The sequence below is a fragment of the Rhinolophus ferrumequinum genome, chromosome 24, assembly GCF_004115265.2.
Source record: "Rhinolophus ferrumequinum isolate MPI-CBG mRhiFer1 chromosome 24, mRhiFer1_v1.p, whole genome shotgun sequence".
Taxonomy (NCBI): domain Eukaryota; kingdom Metazoa; phylum Chordata; class Mammalia; order Chiroptera; family Rhinolophidae; genus Rhinolophus; species Rhinolophus ferrumequinum.
Genome location: NC_046307.1, coordinates 27537809 through 27561146, shown reverse-complemented (window position 1 = coordinate 27561146; position 23338 = coordinate 27537809). Strand labels below are relative to the sequence as shown.

Sequence of the window (23338 nt, the reverse complement as noted above, 5' to 3'; positions counted from 1 at the left end):
TTCTTCTTTTATTAATAAGGACTTTGAGGCTCTGAGATCACCCTGCCCACCCCATGGAGTGCTAGCCCTCCATGCTGAACACTGAGGGTGTAGACGGTGAACACTACCTTCAGGGACAGGACTGTGTCCAGCGATCTCTGCGCCCTGGAGTCTCACACATGGCCTGGCCCATTGGAGGCTCTTGGCCGTGTCTGCAGAACCAATGACTCTTACCAGTCAGACTTTTGCCAGCTACCTGATATGCTGAGGAACCTAGCAGGTTTGTTTTCCAGATGAGGACACGTTTTGATATACGTAAAAACTATAAAGTCATGGAAAGGAAAGGTATTACTGAGAGTCAGGCTGCTTCCTTTCCACAAAGCTTGGCTCATTTTCAATCAAGGGCACTATTGGGCTCTGGCTCTGGGCTGGAGCAAACACTCATACACAAACACCGAGGAGCACTCCTTGACAGTGCCTGGCATACAGACAGAATGCGTTGCCTGGGTGGGTGGGGGGCTCTTTTCTCAGGGTAATGGGCGGAATAATCCCGGGTCACGTGCAGGTGGGAATACAGAGTGAGGGTCTGAGCTGGCGGTGGTGGTTGGGCTTTGACTTTTTTACTTCCTGTGCATCAGGATTGTGTACATTTGTTAAGTATATGAGTACTTCCTCTTAACGGACAAAAGCAACACACATTTACTGCAATAAATTCAATCAATAATTCAGAGGGCAAAGTAAAAAGCAAAAGGCCCTTATATCCCCTGCCGCCACCCCCATCACAACCCATAGAGGTAACCACTCTTCTTAGCTTGGTAAATACTACTTTTATAACCAAACAAAGTGAAAACATATATATGAGAAAAATTAATATTAATATGCCGGAACATAAAAACATCTAGAAGGACATCCTTTGGAATGTGAACAACAGTTATCTTAGTGTGGCAATGTGGTTTTTGTTTTCTTCTTTCTGCTTCTCTGGGTTTTCTAGCAATGAATTTCTCTCGGTTATGCAATAAGAAAAACAAAATTAAAGAGGGACTATAACGTGAAAGCAGGAGATAAAGGGGCCAGATGTGGAGCTGGAACTGAAAGAAAAATAAAAAACAAAACTCAACACAGCCGTCTGCAGAGCTCAGCGGGGCAGCTCTGTGCTCCTAAGTATGCTAACCGTAAGGATCCCGGGTTCTCGCCCCGACTGCTGCATTATCTGTAACCCTGGAAAGGTTGTCTCCTCTTGGGGCCTCAGTTTCCTATCTGCAAAATGGGGGATTGCACTAGAACAGTGGTTCTCAGCAGGGGGAGCTTTTGTCCTCCAAAGGAATATCTGGAGGCAGTCTCTGGAGACCTTGCTGGTTGTCCCAGCTGGGGAGGGTGCTGCTGGCATCTGGTGGGTAGATACCAGAGACGCTGCCCAAGATCCTACAAAGCACAGGACAGCCCCCACCACCCAATGTCCGTAGTGCGGAGGTTGAGACACCCGCCCTGGCTGGTCTCTGGGCTTTCCCAGATCTGACCGATATTCAATTCTGTGAGTTTGAGCCGAGACGCTCCTCACCTCTTGTAAAAGAAGTAATGCTCTCATGACTGACCAGTGTGTGACTGTGGCCCACTCAATGACAAGGAGGAGGGAAGAAATAAACAACAGGTCACAGGCAGGGGACAGTCTGAAGTCCTTGGTGGGATGCCCCGCAGTAAAAGGCAAACAGAAGGGCAGTCTCCTTCCCAGGGACTCAGGCCCTCCCTGGCTGGCGTGAATGAATAGGGCCCTCTCCTGGTGCCTGCTGGCAAAACAAACAATGGGCTGATGGCTCGAAAACCTCACCGAATTTGAACAAAAATTCTGTGACTGTGGAATAATATTTCCCTAATGACCACCTTAGGATTTCTCAGGAGACGAGATACTACAGGAAATACTTGTCATTAATGACAGTATGTCCTTTAAATACATAACAGACTGATAAACAGACACTTAAGAAATGCTGATTCATTTCAGATTACACTCAACAAATATTTAAGAGCCCGCCATGACCAGACCCTCTGTGGACTCTTGGTAAACGACACACACAGCATTAACCACTGCAGAGAGGGGAGAAGAAGGTTTGCAGTCAGTGGTAACGCGACAACTTGGCAAGAAATGAAATTAGATTTCTACTTCCCACTGCACACAAACATTGATTCCAGATAGATGTAAGACTTAAAGGTCTGTTACACCTTGAAAAGCTAACCTCTAAAACTTTGAGAAGAAAACGTATCTTCATGACTTTAGAGTAGTGAAGGTTTTCATGTAAGTCCCAAGAGCACCGACCATACAGGAAACAAATTGATCAGTACGCTAACCCTTAACAACGTCTGTTCATCAAGACAAGGACTATATTTGTAATACATGTATCCACAATATATAAATAACACCCACACGTCAATAAGAGAAAGATAACTCAATTCAAAAATAGGCAAAAATATTGAACAGCATTTCACAACAGAGTCTGTCTAAATGGCAACAACATATGAAAGAAGGCTCAGCATCATCAGTCATCAGGGAAATACAAACCACAATGAGATATCATGACACATCCACCAGAATGGCTACAATTGAAAAGACGAACAGCTCCAGGGGTTTGTGAGGATGTGAAGAAATTAAAACTCTCATACCTTGCTGATGGGAGAATAAATTGGTACAACCACTTTATAAAACTGGTAGTATCTACTGAAGCTAAACATCTGTCTATAAACTGACTCAGTCATTGCGCCGCTAGGTATTTAGCCAATAAAAGAAAGAGCATACATCCACCAAAAGAAACGTACAAGATATTCATGACATCTTCATTCAGACTAGTATCAAACTGTAAATAATTCAAATGTCCATGCACAGTAAAAAGGATGATTTAATTGGCCTATGCAGTGAGAATACTGCATGCTCCATATATTACTATATATACGTTAGACCTTAATTAAAAGCACCAAGCAAACAAACACCTCACTCCACAGGTATCCTGTTTCTGTTACTAATATTGCACCCTTTATAAGAAACATTTATAAGTACCTAACTTAAAGAAGGAAATATACCTCTGCTTGAGTAATCACCTTTTCAATTTATATTCCCTCCATCTACAAATTAATGATACATTAATAATCTCTGTTAAAAACAAAAAAAGGCAAGCCACAGAATGAGAGAAGGTATTTGCACAATATATACCAATATGGAACCCACAACCAGAAAGAACTCAGCAAATCTATTAGCAAACGACAGGCGGTACAAAAGAAAAATGGGCATAAGACTTTTCACTGTATTTTTCAGTATCCTTCCAGGTTGCCTAAAACTATTATATGCAAATACTACTTCTATTTTTTAAATGTACTTTCAGTTCAAATGTACTGTCCATGAATATACTTTCCTTGTAAAGTATCAGACATTCCAGATAAAGCTAAAGTCCCTGTTGACCTCTAATCCTGGTTCCCTCCCTCATACCTAGAGAAAAATCACTAAACTATTTGGTTTGCTTTTTCTTAGCTTTTTTTTTCAATGCAGTATCTTTTGTGGGTTTTATTTATATTTTGATTTTACATGTATGGCATCGTAATGTGTTTCTTGTCCTGGGACTTGCTTTGCCCCCCACTCAATGTTACGTCTTTCACCATTTTCTCTGTTGGTATGCACAGAGCTACTTTAGTATCTTATTCTTTTTAACTGCTTCCGAGTCCTTCCCCTGTGGACGGCCATTAAGTCTCGCGCCTTCCTTTCATTTTTTATTTCTTTTTTGCTATTAGTTCCCCTCTTTAATAAGAACAATTGATGTCATTTCAATATTTATATAATTTTAGCTTCGGAAAGTAAAAGGCTCCAGGAAGCTCATGCCTCATTTTAATCTCAGAAAGCGTTGTCTTAGCATGGGGATTTCCCGAGTTGTCTAGGTAGAAAGCAGAGTACTTAGTTTTGGGGAGCTCTGATCTTTGCTTTGGGTCCACCTCACGTCCACCCAGGCCTGGGAACAGTACTGGAAACCTATGATTTATTTTGTTCTTCCACCTCTGCTGCTGATGTATTGTGTGACCTCAGGTGAGCTGCTCCCCTCTCTGGTTCACCATTTCCTCACTTATGAATAGAGGGTGTTGAAACACATATACTGTTGGGGTCTCTCTCAGCTCTGAAGGTCTTTGATCCTCAGTGTCCGTTGTCCTCAGTGATATATGCAAGTAGCCACTCCGCCAGGGATACCTGAGAAAAATTTCCCTTTCCTTATAGCCAGCCCCTCTGATAGTCTGCCTCTCAGGGTCTGTTACTGGAGAAGCTTAATTGATGCTCTCAGATCACAGTTCCTCAAGAAAGGAGGTGCAAACAGGAAACAGGGAAGAACTAAGGCTTCGGGGACCCACCCTCCCCCACCGCCACTCCTCCTGGTGTCCCTGGAGCATCTCATGCTCCTGAGGCCTTGAGCAGAGCAGTGTTTCCTACTTATTTCATCCCTGTGACTTCTGAAGGCTAAGTTGCCATAGCAACCCAGGCCCACTGAACCGTGTTAAAAACCTGTTACCATAAAGAGGAACACTTAGCTGTCTTGAGAATCCATTTAAAGGGGAACAGAGAGGCAATTACTCCTTATGGAGGAAGGACAAAACTGCACATTTCCGAGACTCTCCGGTGGGAAGGGTCTGAAACAGCAGCTGGCACATGTCCCTCCTTGTAGAGATGGGACGCTGAGGCATGGAGTAAGCTGCTTCACTCCAGGTCACATAGACGACAGGAGGCAAGAATCCTCTTGGGCTCTTATGCTGAGCTCCTGCTATTATGGCTTCCTTCTCACTTCTCCACCTTTGTTCCACCTCCTTCTGAATTCCTTCCTTTTCCCTCCCCTCTCCATGTGCCTCCTGCCTGCAAGATGACCCTGCAGTGGACAACTCCAAAGAGCCTCGTCTTTCACCTTCCAGCAGGTTCTTCTCCCAACAGCCAAAAGGGTCTTAAAAAAACATAAATCAGAGCCCCTCTCTCTCCATCTCACAGTGCTCTGAGGGCTTCCTACAGTGGCCCCCAGGCCCTGGAACTGTGGCCACCTGCCTCTCCCACCTCAGCTCCTACCTTGTCCCCTTTGCCTCTTCACTCTAACTCACTCCAGGGTTCTTTCTGTTTCTTAAAGAAAGGCATCAAGCTCCATCCTCTCCCAAAACAGCACACCTCTCCCAACACCTTTTACTCTCTATCCCATTTCCCTATTTATTCCTTCACAGCACGTACCACCATCTGTATTCTCAACCTTTGGTTGTTTACTTCCTCAACCACCTCCCTCTCCGGGATAAAAATAGTAACAATCTGTCTCTCTTGTTCACGGCCATTTACCCACCACCTAGAACTGCACCTGGCAACGAGCGAGCTGTCAATCCCCTTTCACTGAACGCATGGACGGACAGATGAACACAGGGATGGACGTCGTACTCCCGTTGCCTCCTGAGGATTATGTCTCCCCAGAGCAATGTCACTTCCACGGCTCCGGCGGTACCAGTGACCCCACACAGGTAGGGCTGGGCCCACCTGTGCACACCACCCATGGAGAAGAGTAGAGATACATGGCTTGTGCTGGGAAGAGCGTGGAGAATGAGGCTCTGTGGTAAACCACAGGGCTGGCGAGTGTAGACCGACGGTCAGGTGGGGAAAAGAGTGCGCTGGTTCTGTGTGGTCCCGAGAGGTGGGAGAACCGGGAGGCATGCTTTTCCTCGTTATGATACAGCAACCAACTATTTAGTTCTTACTGTACGAGTATGTGCTGTATATGCGTTCTCGCCTTTCAGCCTTTACACTCCCCTGCAGGGCAGAATCTCTGTCTCCCATCACAACAAACTCAAGATAACACTACATACTCTTTCCCTCAGCCTGGGACACTTGTCCCCGGCTCTCCACCAGGCGAATTCCTGGTCATTCTGCAGGTCTCACCTTCTCAGGGAAGTCCTCCCTTACCTGCAAGACCACACCAGGTTCTCGGTTTTAGGTTTCCATTGGACCCTGCCCTCACTCCTCACGGCACTCATTGTACTTGTATACACATCATTTCTGTGTAAATACTTGTTCTACACGGTTCTCCCCACCACTGTGCAGGACACGAGGCAGGGGCTGGCTACTGCTACACCCCGCAGCACAGAGCCTGCCCTATGGCCGCCAAGAAGTCATTATTTGTTTAATGAGTGAGTGGAAAACTAAAACTCCCACGGATGGCCATGGTCTGGCAGCTAGTGGAGGCAGAGCTGGGGAAGTCGAATGGCCAGGGCTGTCTGAGATGGAACGGAGAAATAGTGCAAGCCTGTACTGGAAGAGCACGAATCTATGCTGCAGGGTGCCCTGGGCAGGCGCAGTGAGGGGCCTCAGGTATCTGGTTGGGGTAGGGGGTCCCTCCCAGTCTGGGGTGCTCCAGTCCCTTTGGGTCTAGGACTCACCAGAGCTTGCTCTATGAGCAGGCAGAACAGGATGGCATTGCCCACTTCCCTCAGACTCTGGAACACGTCTGTTTTGAGCTCTGCATACTCGATGATGTCCTTCAGCTGGTGGTGAAAGAACTCCAGGATCCCTGGGGGATGAAGGGGACGGTCAGTGGGAAGGTGACATGGCTCAGCCGGGTTTATGGCGAGTGTCAACTGAGCAGCAGCCCCAGACGTGACTCTGGGACAGCAAAAAAGCCAAACCTGCGAGCCCAGGGTGAGATTTCTTTCAGGGCTCAGTATGGGAGAAAGCTCAGGAGGCTGGCTCAAATCTTCTCGGGAAAAGACAAAACACATATGCACAATGAGCAGCCCAGGGTCTTTCCCAGTCCCTCTAAATAGTTACCTGAATTCCAAATAATGACAGAAATTAACATTTATTTATAAGTGTTAGATATTGTGCTAAGCACTTTCTCTGCAATGTCTCATTTAATGCTGATAAGAATACCATGAACTATGCACTATTACTCTTATTTTCACATGAAGCTCAGAGAGGGTAAGTGGCATGCCCAAAGTCACACAGCTAGCAAGAGGGGCAGTTGACACTGAAAACCTGAGCTTTGGGCCCAAGCCCTTTGTTATTCTGAATCACACCGACCCAGCACCTGTCATCTTTATTTTTAGAAAAAAACACCAGGTGTCAAATTCTTAGTCTCCATCTGTCTGCATTCCCCAAGCCCCAGATTCAGTCCCTGCTTCATTCACTGTAAGTGAATGAAAGAATCATTTTTCTGCTCACAGGTTGAGTGCCAGAAACTCCTGTTTCCTCACTCTAGAAATGCCACCTGGGGCACCAGCCTCTTCCAACTGGGCGAATGGAAGAAGGAATCCTAGAGGTGCTGCGCTAACAAAGACCTTTACAAGTAAACCTTGCTGTTCATTATTTAAACGTGCTCTCATTTGTAGTCCTCTTCCAGCTTGCCAGCAGCCCTGTGAGGCAAGCCCTGCAGGCTTCATTTACCTTTGCTGATGGAAGACGACACTATTGCTCCGATGCTCAGGGGGATTAAGAATGGTTCCAGGCTGTCTAGCTAGTGGCAGAGGGAGGGTGCCACCCCAGAGCTCTGCCAGCTCGTCGGCATGTTAGAGAAGCAAACACTCCAAGGTGGATGGCCGGAGCCCCTCCCCACCACGGGATGGGTTTGGGTTATTTTCCTACCGCCACCCCCTGTTCCTGGTTCCCCATCACCAACCTGGGGAGCCATACTCGTGCCGGGGCAAGCGGCATATCTTGGGCATCACTTCAATCAGTGTTTTCACATACTGGAGAATGGTTCCTTGGAGCTGGTAAGAGAAGAGTACAAGACGAAATAACCCACTGTTGCTGCGTATGTGTATCTTGGGGCTGAATGCTAGGCTACTGGGGTGTATGGGGGATCTGCCGAGACCTTTGGGTAAGTGCTATGGACTGAATGTGCCCCTCATGAATTTATATGTCGAATCCCTAATCCCCAGTGTGATGGTATTAGGAGTTGGGGCCTTTGGGAGGTGATTAGTCACGAGGGTGGAGCCCCATGAATGGGATTAGTGCCTTCATGAGATACAAGAGAGACGAGCTCTCTCTGCCATGCGAGGACACAGAGAGAAGGCAGCCATCTATGAACTAGGAGGGGGACCTCACCAGGACCCATGCTTGCACCCTGTCTTGGACTTCCAGCCTCCAGAGCTGTGAGAAATGATCACTTGTTGTTTAAGCCACCCAGTCCATGTATATTTGTTATAACAGCCTGAGCTAAGACAGTAAGGCACTGCTCCCTGAGGGAATGGAGCAGGTTCTCCCCGGAAGGTGGGGGACAGTCCCGGTGCCCTTTATATGGGAAAATGGGCCTTTATAAGACAAAAAAGGGGGCTCTCTCATTACTCCCTTGGGTTTATGAACTTTCAGAAGGGACATTTCTAGGCATGTGTCCTGCCTGGGGGTTGAGGTGCTTACGTGAGATCCAGACTAAGAGCTAAAATGAAATGGGGCCAGGGAACTGTGCAGACTGACACACAGTATCTAATTTAAGCATGGAAAACACACAGCACATTTATCGTTTCTGTGTCCAAGGCAGACTTTGTTAATCAGTTACCATACTTTCCTGTTTAACCCTGGATGGTGGTAAAGGGATACAGTGGGGATACAGAATTTTCTTGAGGCCAGTGCGACATTGGCAGTAGTGTTTAGCCAGATATCCCAAGGGGAAGAAGTTGGTGATTGATTGGAGATGTCTGCAGTGGGCACAGGAGGGGAAAATGGTAGCATGTGTCATGGGTTTGCCATACTGAAATTAGACAACGCAGCACAGGAGAGGAGTGCCAGCAGTCAGTGGTAAGCCCTAAAGGTCACCATCGGAATTGCTGAGTTCAGTATCAAGTACAAGGAGCGAGCTCAGGGTTAGAAAATGAGAGGCATGGCACAAGTCAGAAGGAGCACAGAAATCTAAGAGTGATAGGTAAGAGGAACCAAGGGACGAGAGCAAAGGATTCCCTGAGGCTTCCTCCACACAAAGCCCGTGACTTGACTTTACAGGCCAGCTAAAAAGTGACGGCAGATCTTGTTCCTGTCCACCCCACTTGGGCATGTCCCAGGCCTCGGTGAGGCCCTTCCTTACCAAGCTCTTGACGATCTTCAGCAGTTCCTCCATGACCACGGCGATGCCCTGGTAACCCAGGAGTCTGCAGATGGTCTTGAAGTGAGGGGGCCCCACGAAGTTCCTGTAGGAGCTGTAGATGTGGCTGTAGGCAATGTTAAGAGGCTGGAAAACAGAGGATGGGGTAAAGTAAGCCGCTGAGCTCTAAATGGATGCCAGCCTGCATCCTAGTGGGCGACATTCTGCTGATGGAAGGGATGGAAACCCGATGTCATCTGCACACTCTCACTGGGCACCCTGTGAATGTTTGCAAGATGCGGGCCATGGAAAGAGCTGTGGTCAGTGGCCACTGGGTGGAACAAAGTCATTAGATGGAGCAGCGGTTCCCTGGTGGAAGAGGAGGAAGGACTGACTTTGTTTGGAAATGCTGCCACTCACAGAGCAGGCTTCCCGAAGCCCTCCATATGCGCTCTCATTTAATCCACATAACAAACACATGGATAACAATTCTCAGCCCCATTTCACAGATGAGGGAACTGAGGCTCAGGACGGTAAGTAGCTTGCTCAAAGCCACACAGTTCTCAGGTAACCGAGCCCTGATCTACACCCAGGTAGGTCAGAGTCCAAAGCCCATGTTCTCTACTTCTGATGGTGGACTTTGGGAGTTGAATTCTATTATGCACCGTACCTGGTTTTTTAGATAAGCCTTCACTTCAAAGCTTAGTTCTGAATGGATGCGTAGTTTTCCTACCCGGAACTGTAAAAATCTTGAACACAAACCCTGCAAATATGGGAAGACCACATCTGATAGTCTATTAGCTGAAATTCTCTATTAGTTGGCTAATTAGAAACCGACAGGAATTAAACAGGAACTGTAACGATGCTTTTGGAGGGCTGCAAGATCCTCAATTCCCTCTGGAGCCACCGAGGGAAGATTTAGTGACGTTCAGTCTAGGTTTTGCGTTAAGTATGTTTTATTTAGTACAGACGGATTATTCTAAACTTTGCCAAACAAACATCACGCGTATAGTACCCTCTGATGGCAGGGATACATGAAGAACACAACTGGAGGACCCACTCCTAGCAAGGATTTGTGAGGCATCAGAACCTCCACTCGTCCAGCAGGCTGAATAAGTTTGTTTGCAGAGCTAATGGCTACATGTGGGGAGGCTTGGAGTGTGAGAAAGAGCAGGTGGGCACTCAGCACTGATGTGCAGTCACTGTACAATGTGCCTGCACCTGGCAGAGAGCTATCCTGCATGTGCTTTCCAGAGATTTCCCAATGCTATGGGACAGGGATGGTTTATATGGGGAGGGAAACGTAACTGACTTCCAAGCACGAGGTTCCCTGAAGTTTGTGTTTTGCAAATCCTGGAAGGACAGAAGTGTTGAGTTTGATTTAGCCAACCATGGGGCCAGGCCATGTAGTTTTCTGTGTGGGGAGCAAACCATTTTGGTGCCTTTGTAACAGGCGACCCTGTCAAACAGGGCTGGACTCGGGTGAGGTGAGTGAGGTGCCTGGAGCACAAACCGTTGGGAGACTCACACTCCTTGGGGAGTGCCTCTCAGTTCTGGCCCTGCGATCGAAGCTCCACTCTGGGTTCTCCTGTTTCCCTGTCCAGGATGATGACCACAGAGCAAACACCAAAGGAAGCATGGCTTACCGCTGCTGGGGAAAACAGACTGGCTAGAAAGGGAGGAGGGAACTTTCTAGGTGATGGAAGTGGCCTACACGTTGCTTGGGTCGTTGACTACACAGACGTATACGTTTGTCAAAACTCATGAAACTATATGTACACTGATGAGCTGCGCATTTAGGGACTGAATGGTTGTACCCTCCCCCAATTTCATATGTTGAAATCCTAACCCCTGTTGTGAGGGTGTTAAGAGGTGGAATCTCCCTCCCCTCTCCTCCCTCCCCCTCCCCCTCTCCTCTCCCCCCTCCCCCTCCCCCTCTCCCTCCCTTCTCCCCCCTCCCCCTCCCCCTCTCCCTCTCTGCAAACCAGGAAGTGGGCTTGCACCAGACACGGGATCTGCTGGTGCCTTGATCTTGGACTTCCCAGCCTCTCAGTAATAAATAAATGTTGTTTAAGCCACCCCGTCGATGGTATTCTTGTTATAGCAGCCTGAACTAAATGCATTTTACTATATATGATTATACGTCAATATAAAAGTTAATTAAAAAACTCGCTGGGCTATATAGCATAGCCTAATTTACTTCCCAACATTTGTTTTCAAAGATTAAAACACAAACGTTAATTTAATTTTCTCCTGAAGAGGGTTGCAGCTCCAGCCTGCATAGGCACCTGACCTGGCTGTGGTCAGGGCCCCAATGGGCATCTGACAGAGTATGTGGGCTGCCAGAACAGCATTCCATTCCCCCACCCGCACCAGGCTCTCTGGGCCTGTCCTCTAAACCCAGTAAAGCTCAGCACTTGTCTTTCGTCCTCTTTCAGATATCCTATGAAAGGCATTTCTGAGCAGCAGGCTGCTTTTGATTGGATACCTCTGGAGGAGATAAAAAGCAATCAGCTACTTTTCTTTTCTGATTCTATGACTTCTTTTTTCAAAAGGCTTCGTCTGCATCTAGAATTATAAATTAGGGTGGGCACAGCTGAGTTCAAATTCCACGCCCACAAATTTACTAGCTAGATGATCTCGTGCAAATTACTTAACCTCTCTTAGCCTTGGTTTTCCTGAAGTAAAGATCATAATACCAACTCCAATCGGGTTGTTGGAGGTTTGGCGATAACATATGTAAAGCATTGTGCACGGTACCTGGCACACTGGAAGCGTGCACTGCAAGAACAGCCATTAGTATTGCTTAGTTTGATTTTTTGTAAGTAAAGACTAGGGAAATACAGCTTCCTGGCCCAGTTTCCCCTAGCAGTCGTGATTCTCTGAATGTGAAGAGGGGAGTGGATATGTAGGGTACCATTCTATACAACACAGTGGCTACCCCACATGGGGATGTGACAGAGGACATAGCTGGGAAACGCACCCAAAATGCAGACTCTGCTCAATATTTACGTTATAAATATGGGAGCTGTCCAACAACAGACTCCGCTGGGCAAAGGCTCTCACTCCTGCCAGTGTCTGAGTGAAGACTGGGAAACACAGCACAGGATTGTTAGCAGGGAACCTGCCTGGGGCCGAGGGTTGGCATAGATGTGACTAAAGCTCCCTTCAGAGGTACAAGCTCCGGTAGAGTCATCAGAATTACCCGTCTTCCTAACCCTCACGCCCACCCAAGGAGCTTCCAGTACCAAGTTTCCCTTAGGACTTCCCGCAAGCACAAATAAAATTACACATAGGGTTCCACATCCCACCCCAGTTGTAGGCAGAAGAGAGTAATTTTGGAATTGTTTTACCACACACATGGGTCTAAAAAATCCCCCCGATAGACCCACTCAATGCACACAGTCAGCATCTTGACGATCCTACATCTGTCTTGGATTCTGGTCTAGACTAGAAGGTTAGGCCTCAGTTGATGCCTCCTGAGGCCTCCCAAGCTCAGGAAGGACCAGCATGAATAGAGAAGAATTCAAATCCTTTGAAGTGAACAAGCACCCCTCACCCCCCCCCCCCAAAAAAAATATACCACAGCCATGCAAGAGAAAACACACACACATGCTGAAAAGTGCATGCACACACACCCCCGGAGGGCACCCATCTGACCTGCTGGCTCAATAGGAGGCTGGGCCCTACTGAGAAAATGTGGGAATATGGGAGCCTGGGCATTTTCTGAGGTTGGGCAAAGAAAAACAGGAATGCGTCATGACTTGAGACAAGGGGAACTTGCTACAAATCTCTTAATGCTGAACCAATCCTGCTAACTGACTCAGGTACAACCCCAGAGGCCTGCCTTAGAAACTAATTACGTTTAGGATGGCTCACTGAAAGTCAAGCTGAACCAGCTTGCACAATCTGCAACGCACAAAAATACATAATTTTATGAGATCTCAAGAAATAAACAATCCTGTTTCAGGAATCAGACCCATATTATTAATGTGTGACATAGAGACGCATTTTTTAAATAAAGCAGAACAGTATTCTAACGAGAGAAAAAATATGGTGAGTTTGATCTGGCAGATCCTGGGCACTACAATATTATTTGCATACGGACTTTAAAAAGAATTGTGATAATAAAATATATCTAACATCGAAGTTACCATTTAAACCATTTCTAAGTGTGGTATATGGGCTTTTAGTCAGAAGGCCTCTGTCTCTCCCCAGATTGTAAACACAGGACAGCTACTACAAACAATGAGACCTATTTAGTTGGCAAACTGAATTTGCAAGCAATTTGCATCTCTGCTTTCTGGAATCACAATTACTGTTTTCAGAGATCCCAAGAGGAATTAAAACTGTTTCTAATTTCCTGTTTTAGTTACAATTTTTCTAATTTTCTTTAGCAATTTGAATATCACCAGCCCATCAACACAAATACAGCTCTCTAATTCAGGTCAGAGAGGGAGCTGCAGCTCAAAGCTCTGAAGTCATCACAGGTGAATGAAGAAAAACATAAAAACAGCAACATCAAGAAAGGTCACAGGGTAACATGGGATAAAGGACTGATAGATCCTGAGTTACAGGTTCAAATCCATTGTTAGGGCATAGGGAAAACTGCTGATGTGTCCATCCATCCCTTCTGGATGTCTGGTGAGGTCGAGGGTTGGGCTCCCAAATCTGGATTCCTTCTAGGTTTCTCAGCTCAGAGGCTGAAAGATTCAAGGCAGTCGCTGTAGAAACCTCAGGAAATGATGCGCCGCCTTTCTTGTCTTGTGAATTACATCCTTTGGAGAAGGCAAGCGGGAGAGCAGAAAGCAAGCTTTCCTGTTCAGAGATACCGTATCAATACTATAATACTCAGGGATGCCAGAATTTTTGGAGGAAACCAGTGTCATGACTTTGTAAACACCCTAACAGGATGACACACGAGGGTACAATGCTTCTCGGTTTATGAACGTTTTCACGTAATAATTCCTTCATAACCGCCCAGGCGCATTCGTTTTCTGTGGCTGCTGTAACCAATGACCACAATCCTGGTGGCTTACGACAACAGAAGTTTGTTCTCTCATAATTCTGGAAGCCATAATCCAAATCAGTATCACTGGGCCAAACTCAGGTCAACAGGGCCACCCTTCTTCCGGAGGCTCGAGGCGAGAATTCGTCCCTTGCATCTTCCCGCTTCTGGTGGCAGCCAGCATTCCTTTGGGTTGTGGCTGCCTCACTCCCATCTTCAAATGTCTCTGCTGAGATTTCTTCTCCTCTGTACGTGTGCAACCTCCCTTTGCCTCCGCTTCTAAATATATTTGTGATGGCATTTAGAACGCATCCTGAAAATCCAGGATAATCTTATCTTAAGATCATTCACTTAATCACCTCTGCAAAGCCCTTTTTCCAAATCAAGTAACATTTCCAGGTTCCAGGATAAGGACCTGATTTTTTTGGGGGTGTGGGGGAGGGAGGACATTATCAGCTTACTACACCAGGTAAGGGAGGTGCAATCATCCCCATTTAGAAGTGGGGCATTTAAGTGAAGTGACTTGCCTGAGATGAAATACAAGATGAAACCCCGCCACATGTACCAATTGCCAAAGTAACAGAGTTCTTCTGGATGGGGATAGATAACGCCGTGTAGCCTGTCAGTGGGACCACCGCAGACATGAGAGTGGGAGGTGGCAACAGCAAAGAGGGTGGCACTGCTATTGGTGTTGTCAGTGGGGCCGAGGCAGACCCCCCTGGTCAGGCCACATGGGAAGAGCTGGCGCCCAGGTATGGACCCAGCTGGGATGTACCGGCATGCTGCAGCAGAGCACCTGAGGGCTATGCCCTAGTGGCAAAGGAATTGCAGGAGTTTGATGAATTTCCCTGAGGCCAAATCATGGCTCACGCAGGGTCATCAATTAGCTAGCGACGACCAGACCAATAGCTTCTAGAGACTGAAAATTTATTGGGGAAATTAGTGGTATAATTGAAAGAATGATTTGTGCCACCATCTATATCACCTGGCAGTTTGTATGATAGCCTCCATATAAATTCCTTTAGAGAATATATTTTTAAAGTTTTGACTCTCATACGATTTTTGATTACTGAACCAGTTGTTAAAGGTTTTTTACATTTAACATCACCCCTAACTACAAGTGACAGAGCTCTTACGCAGGTGTACTTGGACCCCAGACTCCTGACTCCAGAAGATGAAATACATGTTGACCGTATTTGTCCAAATGTGTTTGCTGCTTTCCTTGCTTCTGTCAGCCACGTTCAGGTGGTTGGGCTCTCTTTTTTAAGTCTTTGCCTGTTCCCATCATTCTGGAATCCACTATTCTGTGAAGTCCTGTCTCGACCTCTCAGGAGAAGCAAACCACAAGGCAAAGAGCTAGTGTTCACTCTTGTTGACTGCAGAACGGGACAAGATGAATGGCAGCACATCAGAGGCCAGCCAGGAGCTCCGGCTCTGGGGACCCACAGACCTCGGCTTGGCGCACTGCTCTGCGACAGCCTCACTGTGTGATAATGGTCAAGTTAATTAACCTCTCTGAGCCTCAGTTTCCCCCTTTGTGCAGTGGTGATAAGAGGGCCTTTCTCAAAGAATTGTTGCATGGGTATAATGAGAAAACCCATGTAAAATGCACCAAAATGTTCTCAATGGTTATTTATGAGTTGTATGAGTTTGACGGCTGCCTTTGAACTTTTCTGTATTCTTTAATTTACGTGTACTAAGCATATACACTGTTTAAAAAAGCTGTTTAAAACAAAAGGGAAAGGAGCATCATACCAGGGAGCAAACCTTGCTCATTACAGCCTCTTGACGAAGCTCTGATAAACTCAGGAAATGGCTCTGACCCACTGCCCTTTTCTTCTTAATAATCAGCTACTATTTCTAAGTCAACACTATGCAAACACAGTTCATCTCACTGCTGTAACAACACTAGAAGGCAGGTGTTACTGAGGTTTGCCCTTTACAGAAGAGTTAAAGCAAGGCATAGAAAAGGGAGGGAATTTGTCCAAGGTCACAGACAGGATGTGAACCCAGCCTGGGGAATCTCAGGGTCTGCATTCTGAACCCTGGGTGTCAATCAGCTTTGGGACTGAGGCAAGCCCTCACACTGTCCCTTTACTGCCGCTTTCAGGAAGGGCACAGAGACCCTGCTCTTGGCTGATTTCCTCTGGCAGTAACTCATCCCTAGCGTAAACCAACCAGGGACCACCTGGCCCCACAGCTACAACGTGGATACACTGCAGAGGGGCCTCCCTGAAGGTGCAAAAAGAGTGAGCTGGGCTGGGGTGTGATCTCCTGAGGCAAGTATCCTCAGACGATTTTCTCACTCGCCGAAGGCTGCACTGGCTCCCCTGGGTGCTGCTGCTAAAGGGTGACGGCCCAAAGGAGTAGGACGAGCCCTGGTCAGTGACGAGCCCTGGTCAGTGACGAGCCCTGGTCAGTGACAAGCCCTGGATCAGTGCCACTAGTCAGGGGCACGGCCTGAGTGATGCCATCCCCTGTCTGGGGATCTGTGAAGCCAGAGAACTTCTAGGCCTCACATTCTCTGAGTGTCTCAACTTCTCAAATAAAAAGCCCAGTGCTCAAAATGGCATCCAGGAACATTAAAAATAAATTCCCATTTTCTGTGGCAAAGGCTGACTTTTATCTCATCACTCCACAGGCTCCCCAACTCTGGTATTTTTATTCTCCTCAAAATAACCTTTTCAAAAGGCACCTGCAAACTGCCGCACCGGCTTTCCTGTGGAGAGGACGCTTTTGTGCTCTGTCACGATTAGTACACATTACAGCAGATTTTAGACGGCCCCTGGGAAGACGGAATGCTACGGGAAAGCCACAGAGCATGTCTAATCAAGGGACACTGGACGTTCCGACTCCACGTCTCATACAGACCCTTGGCCAGGGGACGGTCTGTGGCTCACTAGGCAGCTCTTTGTGACTTTTCGATTATCACTAACGTGAATCACAAGGAGACCTTCAGGGGTTCACTTGGATACTCTGGCCAAGAACCAAGAAGAAAAAAAGCTGACTTTTAAAAGCACACAATTTGTATAAAATAACTCAGGTCTGAATCTACCTGAGCTAGGGCTGCTGTAACAAATTATCTCAAACTTGGTGGCTTACGACGACAGGACTTTACTATCTATTTCAGACATGTCCTGTGGTCTCCCCAAGAGAATGGTGGCAACGTATTCTTTTAAGGTTGAGGGGAACAGGAAGAGGTGGGATCTCAGGGGTAGATCATACCTTTGTGGGAAATGGAAACGGGCAAGGAAGCAAGGTCAGGATTCTTGGAAGAAAAGGAACTTTGGGGGTCATCCAGCCCAGGAAAAGTGAACAGTTTCTATTTCTGGTGTCACGTCCAATGGATTGACTGATAAGCAGTTTTTTGGGATGCTTGTGTTGAGAAGGACTCTGAGGCTGTGTTTCTGAGCCCAACTGGAAGGAGTGGTGTATTCGATTCTGATGGCTGCTGTAACAAACGACCACAAACATGGTGGCTTAAAACAATAGAAACGTAATCTCTCACAGTTCTGATGGCCAGAAGCCTGAAATCGAGGTACTGGCAGGGACACGCTCCCTCTGAAGGCCCTAGGGGAGAACCCCCCTTTGCCTCTTCCAGTTCCTAAAGACCCCTAGCGTTCCTTGGTTTGTGGCAGCATCACTCCAATCTCTGTCTTCATGTGGCTTCTTCCCTGTGTCTCTCTGTGGGTATATTTCCCTCTCCTTTTCTCTTATAACAATACAAATCATTGGATTTAAGGTTCCCTCTAACTCTAGCAGAAGATCATTCTGCGGTCCTTAACTAATAAATTTTAATAAAGACCTTATTTCCAAATACGATCACATCCTGATGTTCTGGGTGGACCTGAATTTGGGGCGGGGGGGTAGACACACAAACTAACCTGGCACAAGTACCATGATGGTTTAGCAAGCCCGACCCAGGTTCAGGACTGGACAGGGCCAGTGCTATGTTGTCCAGCTGCCATTCGATCTAATCCAAGCCCACAGCTTTACAGATGATGGAACGGAGGCACAGAGAATAAGAGTCTTGACCAGTGTCATATACCGAGCTAATGCCACAGGAAACCAGAATAAAAAAAAGAAGAGAATATAGAGGTGGGGTAAGCGGTGAGTGTGGGGGTGGGGTGGGGGGAAGGGGATGGAGATGAAATCACTGTTTTAGTTGTGGGATCACGGAGAAGGGCGTCTTTGCATTTGAAACGATTGTCCAAAGGGCAAAAACAAACAAAAACCCGAAAATGAGCCAATTAGAGAGAAACTGTAGGAGCCTTGGTAGAATTACTACCACTCGAAGGATCAATTTGCAGCAGATTGCCAGCCTTCCCCCCAAAAAAACAAGAGCTCCTCTCACTGGGCAAAAGCCTTTCCAGACAGGTCCCGGAAAGCATCGTGCGTACAGATGCCTGCTGGTTGCCATGGTAAATGATGCTGATCTGAAGAAATGAATAATGTGAGCGTTGGGGGCGACAGTGGGATTACTCAGACGGTGGCGAGAGAGGCACCAAGGAGCGCCCAGAGCAGAGGGGAGAAGGCACCATTCCCTCAGCTTGGGTCCACTCTGCCTCCGAAGGCTACGCTTTAACCGGATCCTCCTCGGCAAGCATCAGGTAAGGGACATAAATGCCTCTTGGACGCATTTGGAAATGGCTTTTCCTTTCACACTCCGCTTGGAGGAGGGCCAGGCAATGGTAATCTGAATAGATACAAATAGGGGGAATTTCAAAACAGCAGCAGTGGAAGAAAGACTGATTTGGTCCTAAAAGCCAAGGATGCTGCTAGCGTCTTGACAGAAAGCTCTTAAAAATGTCTGCTGGTGGGAACTGAGCCGGCAAAGACAGCCAGCAGCAGTGGTGAGGCACACAGGAGAAAAGATCCATGGAAAAAAAACGGAATTCCTGATGACTCCTGATGGAAGGGTTTTACAAAGGTCATTGCCTATATCATTAGTAAGGAATTAAGCTCTTTTCACAGTGGTCCAAAATGTATGTATAGGGCTGTGTGGGGTGTTAGGGTAGGATGGATGGGTGTGTGTACGAGGAGACCAACGAGGGAGCCCAAATTTCAATCTCCTTCGCAATGACCTCCCCTGGGGGGGGATCTGAGCACACCTGCGGTGCCCCTTTCACTTCCCATTTTTCTGGAAGGAAATTTCCAGCCAAATAGAAAAGGACTATTCCCCTTCCTGAGCATTTTAGTTAACTGTCATCCTTAGAGAAGAAATACAAAGATTAATAAATCATTCAACACTGTGCGTCTTTCTACAGTTCACTTCCTCTAGGAATACCAGCATGAAAACAGAAGGTCGGAGGGAGGCAGGGAGGAGAGAGAGCAGCTCATAATAGAAATCAGTTTGGCTTAATATCCAGTTCTGGTTAAATCTGATTGACTGATTTTTTACTATGTCGTTTCAATCTAAAACAAAACCTTCTGTGCTTCATGTGAGAGGAAGGGCAGAGAACAGAGCTGGGTGAGACCTATATGTGAACGTACATGGATGGAATATGGCTGCCCCCGAATTTTAGAGCAGGGGAAATTCAGTAAAGGGGAAATCTAATTAATAAGAAATGAAAAAGCTTGAAGATGGCGCTCTCTTACCAAAGCGAGAGGGCTGGCAATCTGAAGAGGGCTCATTTGATTTGCCCGGAAAAACAGCAACGGGTCTTAATACCAGCATCTCATTTTGTAGTAATGTTTTATAATTACTAAACCCAGCAGCCTTCCGCTTGAAAATCCAGGGGTTAAGTGGCTTTGAGTCTCGAATTTATTAACTGAGTCACCTCAGACTGCTCACCTGTAAAATGGGGGTCTAGCTCAGAGGGTGTGAGGGAGAATATAGGAAATTTATTATTGTATGTTGAATACCTAGCATGACTTGTGACACAGCAACCGCTGGCTAACTGTTGGTGGTTATTCCCGTTATTAACATTCATAAGGGCAGTAGTATTAAGTAGTAGCGATTATGCTGGTATTTCTGATTTCTTGACCTATGAAACTAATTTCCTGGGTGCCCTGGCTTTGAAAAAATAAACAAACAAAACAACAGAGACTTTAAGGAAAAATCAGTTACCAATGAGTGACAAAGCAAATCTCCTCTTGTCATGGGCAATAGAACTGGGAAGTTAAAAAAAGCAGTGGGCAGAATGTTCTAGATGGTTGAGCAGACACAGGAGGTCCAGAAGGGAAATTTAGGTATAACACTTGTTTGACTTGGAGGTCATAGACCTGTGGTGACTAATGCAGGGACTCAGGTTATCCTGATTTTTCCTTTTCTTGCCTTTCTTCTTATTAGTCTTTTTTTAAGGGTTAGGAACAATGTTATATTTAAAAGCTCTGAGCCAGGGCAGGATGAGGCTGGAGGATGTGGGTGCATCCTTTTTTAGTTCTGAAGGCCACCACCAATTTTGACATGAGAAAAGCCCTGATTTGAACTGCCACTGTTTAGTTATGCCTAGATGAGAACCATTACCTCTTGGCCTCCATTTCTTTGTCTGTAAAATGGGGGCAATGTTAGTCTCCATCTTGAATGCTCACGAAACGGTAGCTATGATCATCATAAATAAATACTTAAATAAGGGGAAATCACTTTTCACTTTGATTCTGGTTCCAGAATCAGGATGAACATCGAAGTTGGGAACGTTTCTTATACGGGAGCCATCATCTCCTGGTCGTCCTCGGAGCCCTGCCTGGAGGACTATTACCATATTATGTACAGGCCCAACTGGAACAGCATCTTCTCTGGCTATCTTCGTTACAGCTTCCACCACGAGGAGAAAGTGCCTCGAACAATCAGCTCGGTGGTGCTAGAGCACCTCGCCCCTTCCACGCTCTACTTTCTGTGCATCAGCTGCAAGAAGATTGCCTTCCCCTACAGGCACTACTGCACCATGTTCCACACTCTGGATAAGAGTCCGCTGGCCGCGGGAAGTTCCCTGGTAGACCCGCAAATCTCCCTGTGGGTGCTGATGGCTATTCTGCTGGCCTGCTTCACAGCTGTCTTAGCTTTCATCTGCCTCCAGTTCTGGTGCGTCCGCTGCCATGAGCCGCGCTGGTCTTACAGAGCTGGCAACACCGAGGAAGCCAATGGGTTGGTGAGATGGCCAGAGGAGGCCCAGGGTCTTGGTCAGAGAGAGGAAGACCTGCAGGGGCTCCCCCTGGTGGAGATGCCACGCAAGGATTCTGGAGCTGGAGCAGAACCGGAAGCTGAAGCGGAAGATGACCAGGATGCCCTCCAGAGGGAGGGTGGCGATCAACAAGCCATTCTGCCTCGTTCTGGGGAGTGAGAGGTAGGGAGGGGGCAGCCCGCATCACGTAGCTTAAAGCCCTCCACACAGTAGGTCTTTCGTAAAAATGTATCTGTAGACTACCCATTTGTCTCCCCTCAAGTGTCAGTGTTCTTGTGGATCACCTGGGTTTGACCAATGCCCTGTGACAAAGCTTCTCAAGCTGGAAGACATACACTCCCGTGGGGTGACAAGGGAGAAACATGTCACCTCTTAGAAGTGTCCATCGGAGGGGGGTGGGGAGGTTAGGAATTAAAAACATCATCTTACTATTAAAACAAACGTGAATATATTATGATGTAGAAAGTGAAATTTGCATGACTTAAATAAAATACAACGCTTCAAGGACATTTTTGAGTTGCAGCGGGGCTCTTTGAGTTTGCTTTCAGTCAGCTGGGGCAGATGTCATCTCCTTGGTAGTTGGGGGAGCTATTTGGAAAGGTGTGCGAAGGCTTGCTCTAGAGTGTTTTCCAACTTTCAGGCAATCACACACCACCTCGTACCCCTTCTTCATTTTTTTTTTTTAAACCATAGACTATCTTTACTATTATTAGCAATATATTTTCTTTTAATTGACTCGTTTTTTAACCTTAAACTTATTTTAAAAGATAGCCTTATATTACTCCAAAAATGAAAACCAGCACCCTCCTGCTACTAAGTAGAAGGGAAGAGACATAAGAATCATAAGAATGAAAACAAAGTTATATTAAATTTGACTTAGATACTACTGCCTACTAAAGACTCAGAGCTTAAGGCCTGCTTTCTTATCTTTGATAAAAAGAGAGATTAGCAAGAGTTGGAGAGGTATTAAAGACATATTAGCACCATAATAAGTCTTTATAATAGCATAATAACATAATAAGTCTTTTTTCTGGATATATTCCACAAAGTTTGAAAGAGAATTATAAAAGGAGGTATTTTTACTTTGTTGAGTCACTCGTATTTAATGCCATGTCCGTGAACGATCTAACATGCTGTCTGTAAGCGTCCCCTGATTTGAGAACGTTGCCTGGACCAGACGGGCTGTCCTGGAGAAGACATGTGCACTGTCCCAGCATCATCCTAAGACCTTCTAAGCCGCACCTTCAGGCCCAACTGGTGGGGCTCATCTTGGCTCATCACACATCTCAATCTAGGGCTCCCTGACTTACAATGCTGTATTTATCTGGTCAGCTCCTCTTCTAAGTCCGTCTGATTACTTTTGAAAATTGAGTCAAAAGCAGACATTCTTATTTCATCTCATAAAGAAAAGTGTTGGCTTTTTGGGGGTTATTGTTTGACATATTTCACCCTCACAGTGGCATTTTTTTTTTAGTCTGCCCATTAAAAAACCCTAGGGGAAAGAGTGAATCGCCTACATATGTCACGGTGTTGCTGAGACTTTTGTGAACATTGTTGCCCATCGCCACAATGGGTATGGAAATGGGGGCAGAGATGATGTCTATTTTTATCTCTAATATATCCCCAGCATGTAAAATCTAGCCCAGTGTCTGGCCTATAGTGGATGCTTAATAAATGTCTGTTTAGTGAATGGCCGAGGACTGAAGGTCTAGAACAGGACACTATTTGGGATGTTTAGTTAGTGTCAGGATGTGTACGTGTGAACAGAGCAGCAAAGAGGCAGGAGAAGCCCTGTTTCTCAGCTCTAGCTTCAGTCCACTGGATTTCCTTCAAAGCTTCAACTTCCCAACTGCTTCCTGCCTGCAAAGCCCTTATATTTATGAAGCACGAATCCCAGGATGACAGGACGATAGTGCAATGAGTCAACTGAGAAGCAAGAGATGGAATGCCACGACGAGAAGCCCCATGCACCTATTTCCTCGCTCACCTCCCCCCAAACCGTTCTTGCGCCGGATCCAACCCCTGGCCCGAGTTCACCCCCATCCTTGCTAGTTGTGAACAAATAAAGATGAATATACTCACAGTCATTTCTGCCTGCATCTCTCTCTGCTGCCTTGTTATCTCCACACCTTCCTGCTTTTCTGATTCAGGGAACATTTTTCTATTTGCTTTTG

At 46.5% G+C, this 23338-nt stretch overlaps 2 protein-coding genes across 4 annotated transcripts in view; one reads left to right on the top strand and one right to left on the bottom strand.

The window, feature by feature from the left end:
- Nucleotides 1-23338, bottom strand: part of CYFIP2 (cytoplasmic FMR1 interacting protein 2) — a 111893-nt gene that overhangs the window by 23016 nt on the left and 65539 nt on the right. For all 3 annotated transcript variants that reach the window (XM_033095868.1, XM_033095870.1, XM_033095869.1), the window contains 3 exons: nucleotides 9036-9179; nucleotides 7635-7725; nucleotides 6400-6530 (listed from right to left, as the gene is read on the bottom strand). In XM_033095868.1, coding sequence (XP_032951759.1) covers nucleotides 6400-6530; nucleotides 7635-7725; nucleotides 9036-9179 — 366 coding nt within the window. The remainder of the gene's footprint in view (nucleotides 1-6399; nucleotides 6531-7634; nucleotides 7726-9035; nucleotides 9180-23338) is intronic.
- On the top strand, nucleotides 18316-23251 carry FNDC9 (fibronectin type III domain containing 9). Its single transcript, XM_033095871.1, has 2 exons — nucleotides 18316-18650; nucleotides 20651-23251. Exon 2 carries the CDS (start codon nucleotides 20658-20660, stop codon nucleotides 21321-21323), a length of 666 nt encoding a protein of 221 aa, XP_032951762.1. The 5' UTR covers nucleotides 18316-18650; nucleotides 20651-20657; the 3' UTR covers nucleotides 21324-23251.

What these genes read in the sequence shown, in the direction of transcription:
- FNDC9 (XM_033095871.1), top strand. Translation starts at nt 20,658, where the DNA reads ATGAACATCGAAGTTGGGAACGTTTCTTATACGGGAGCCATCATCTCC.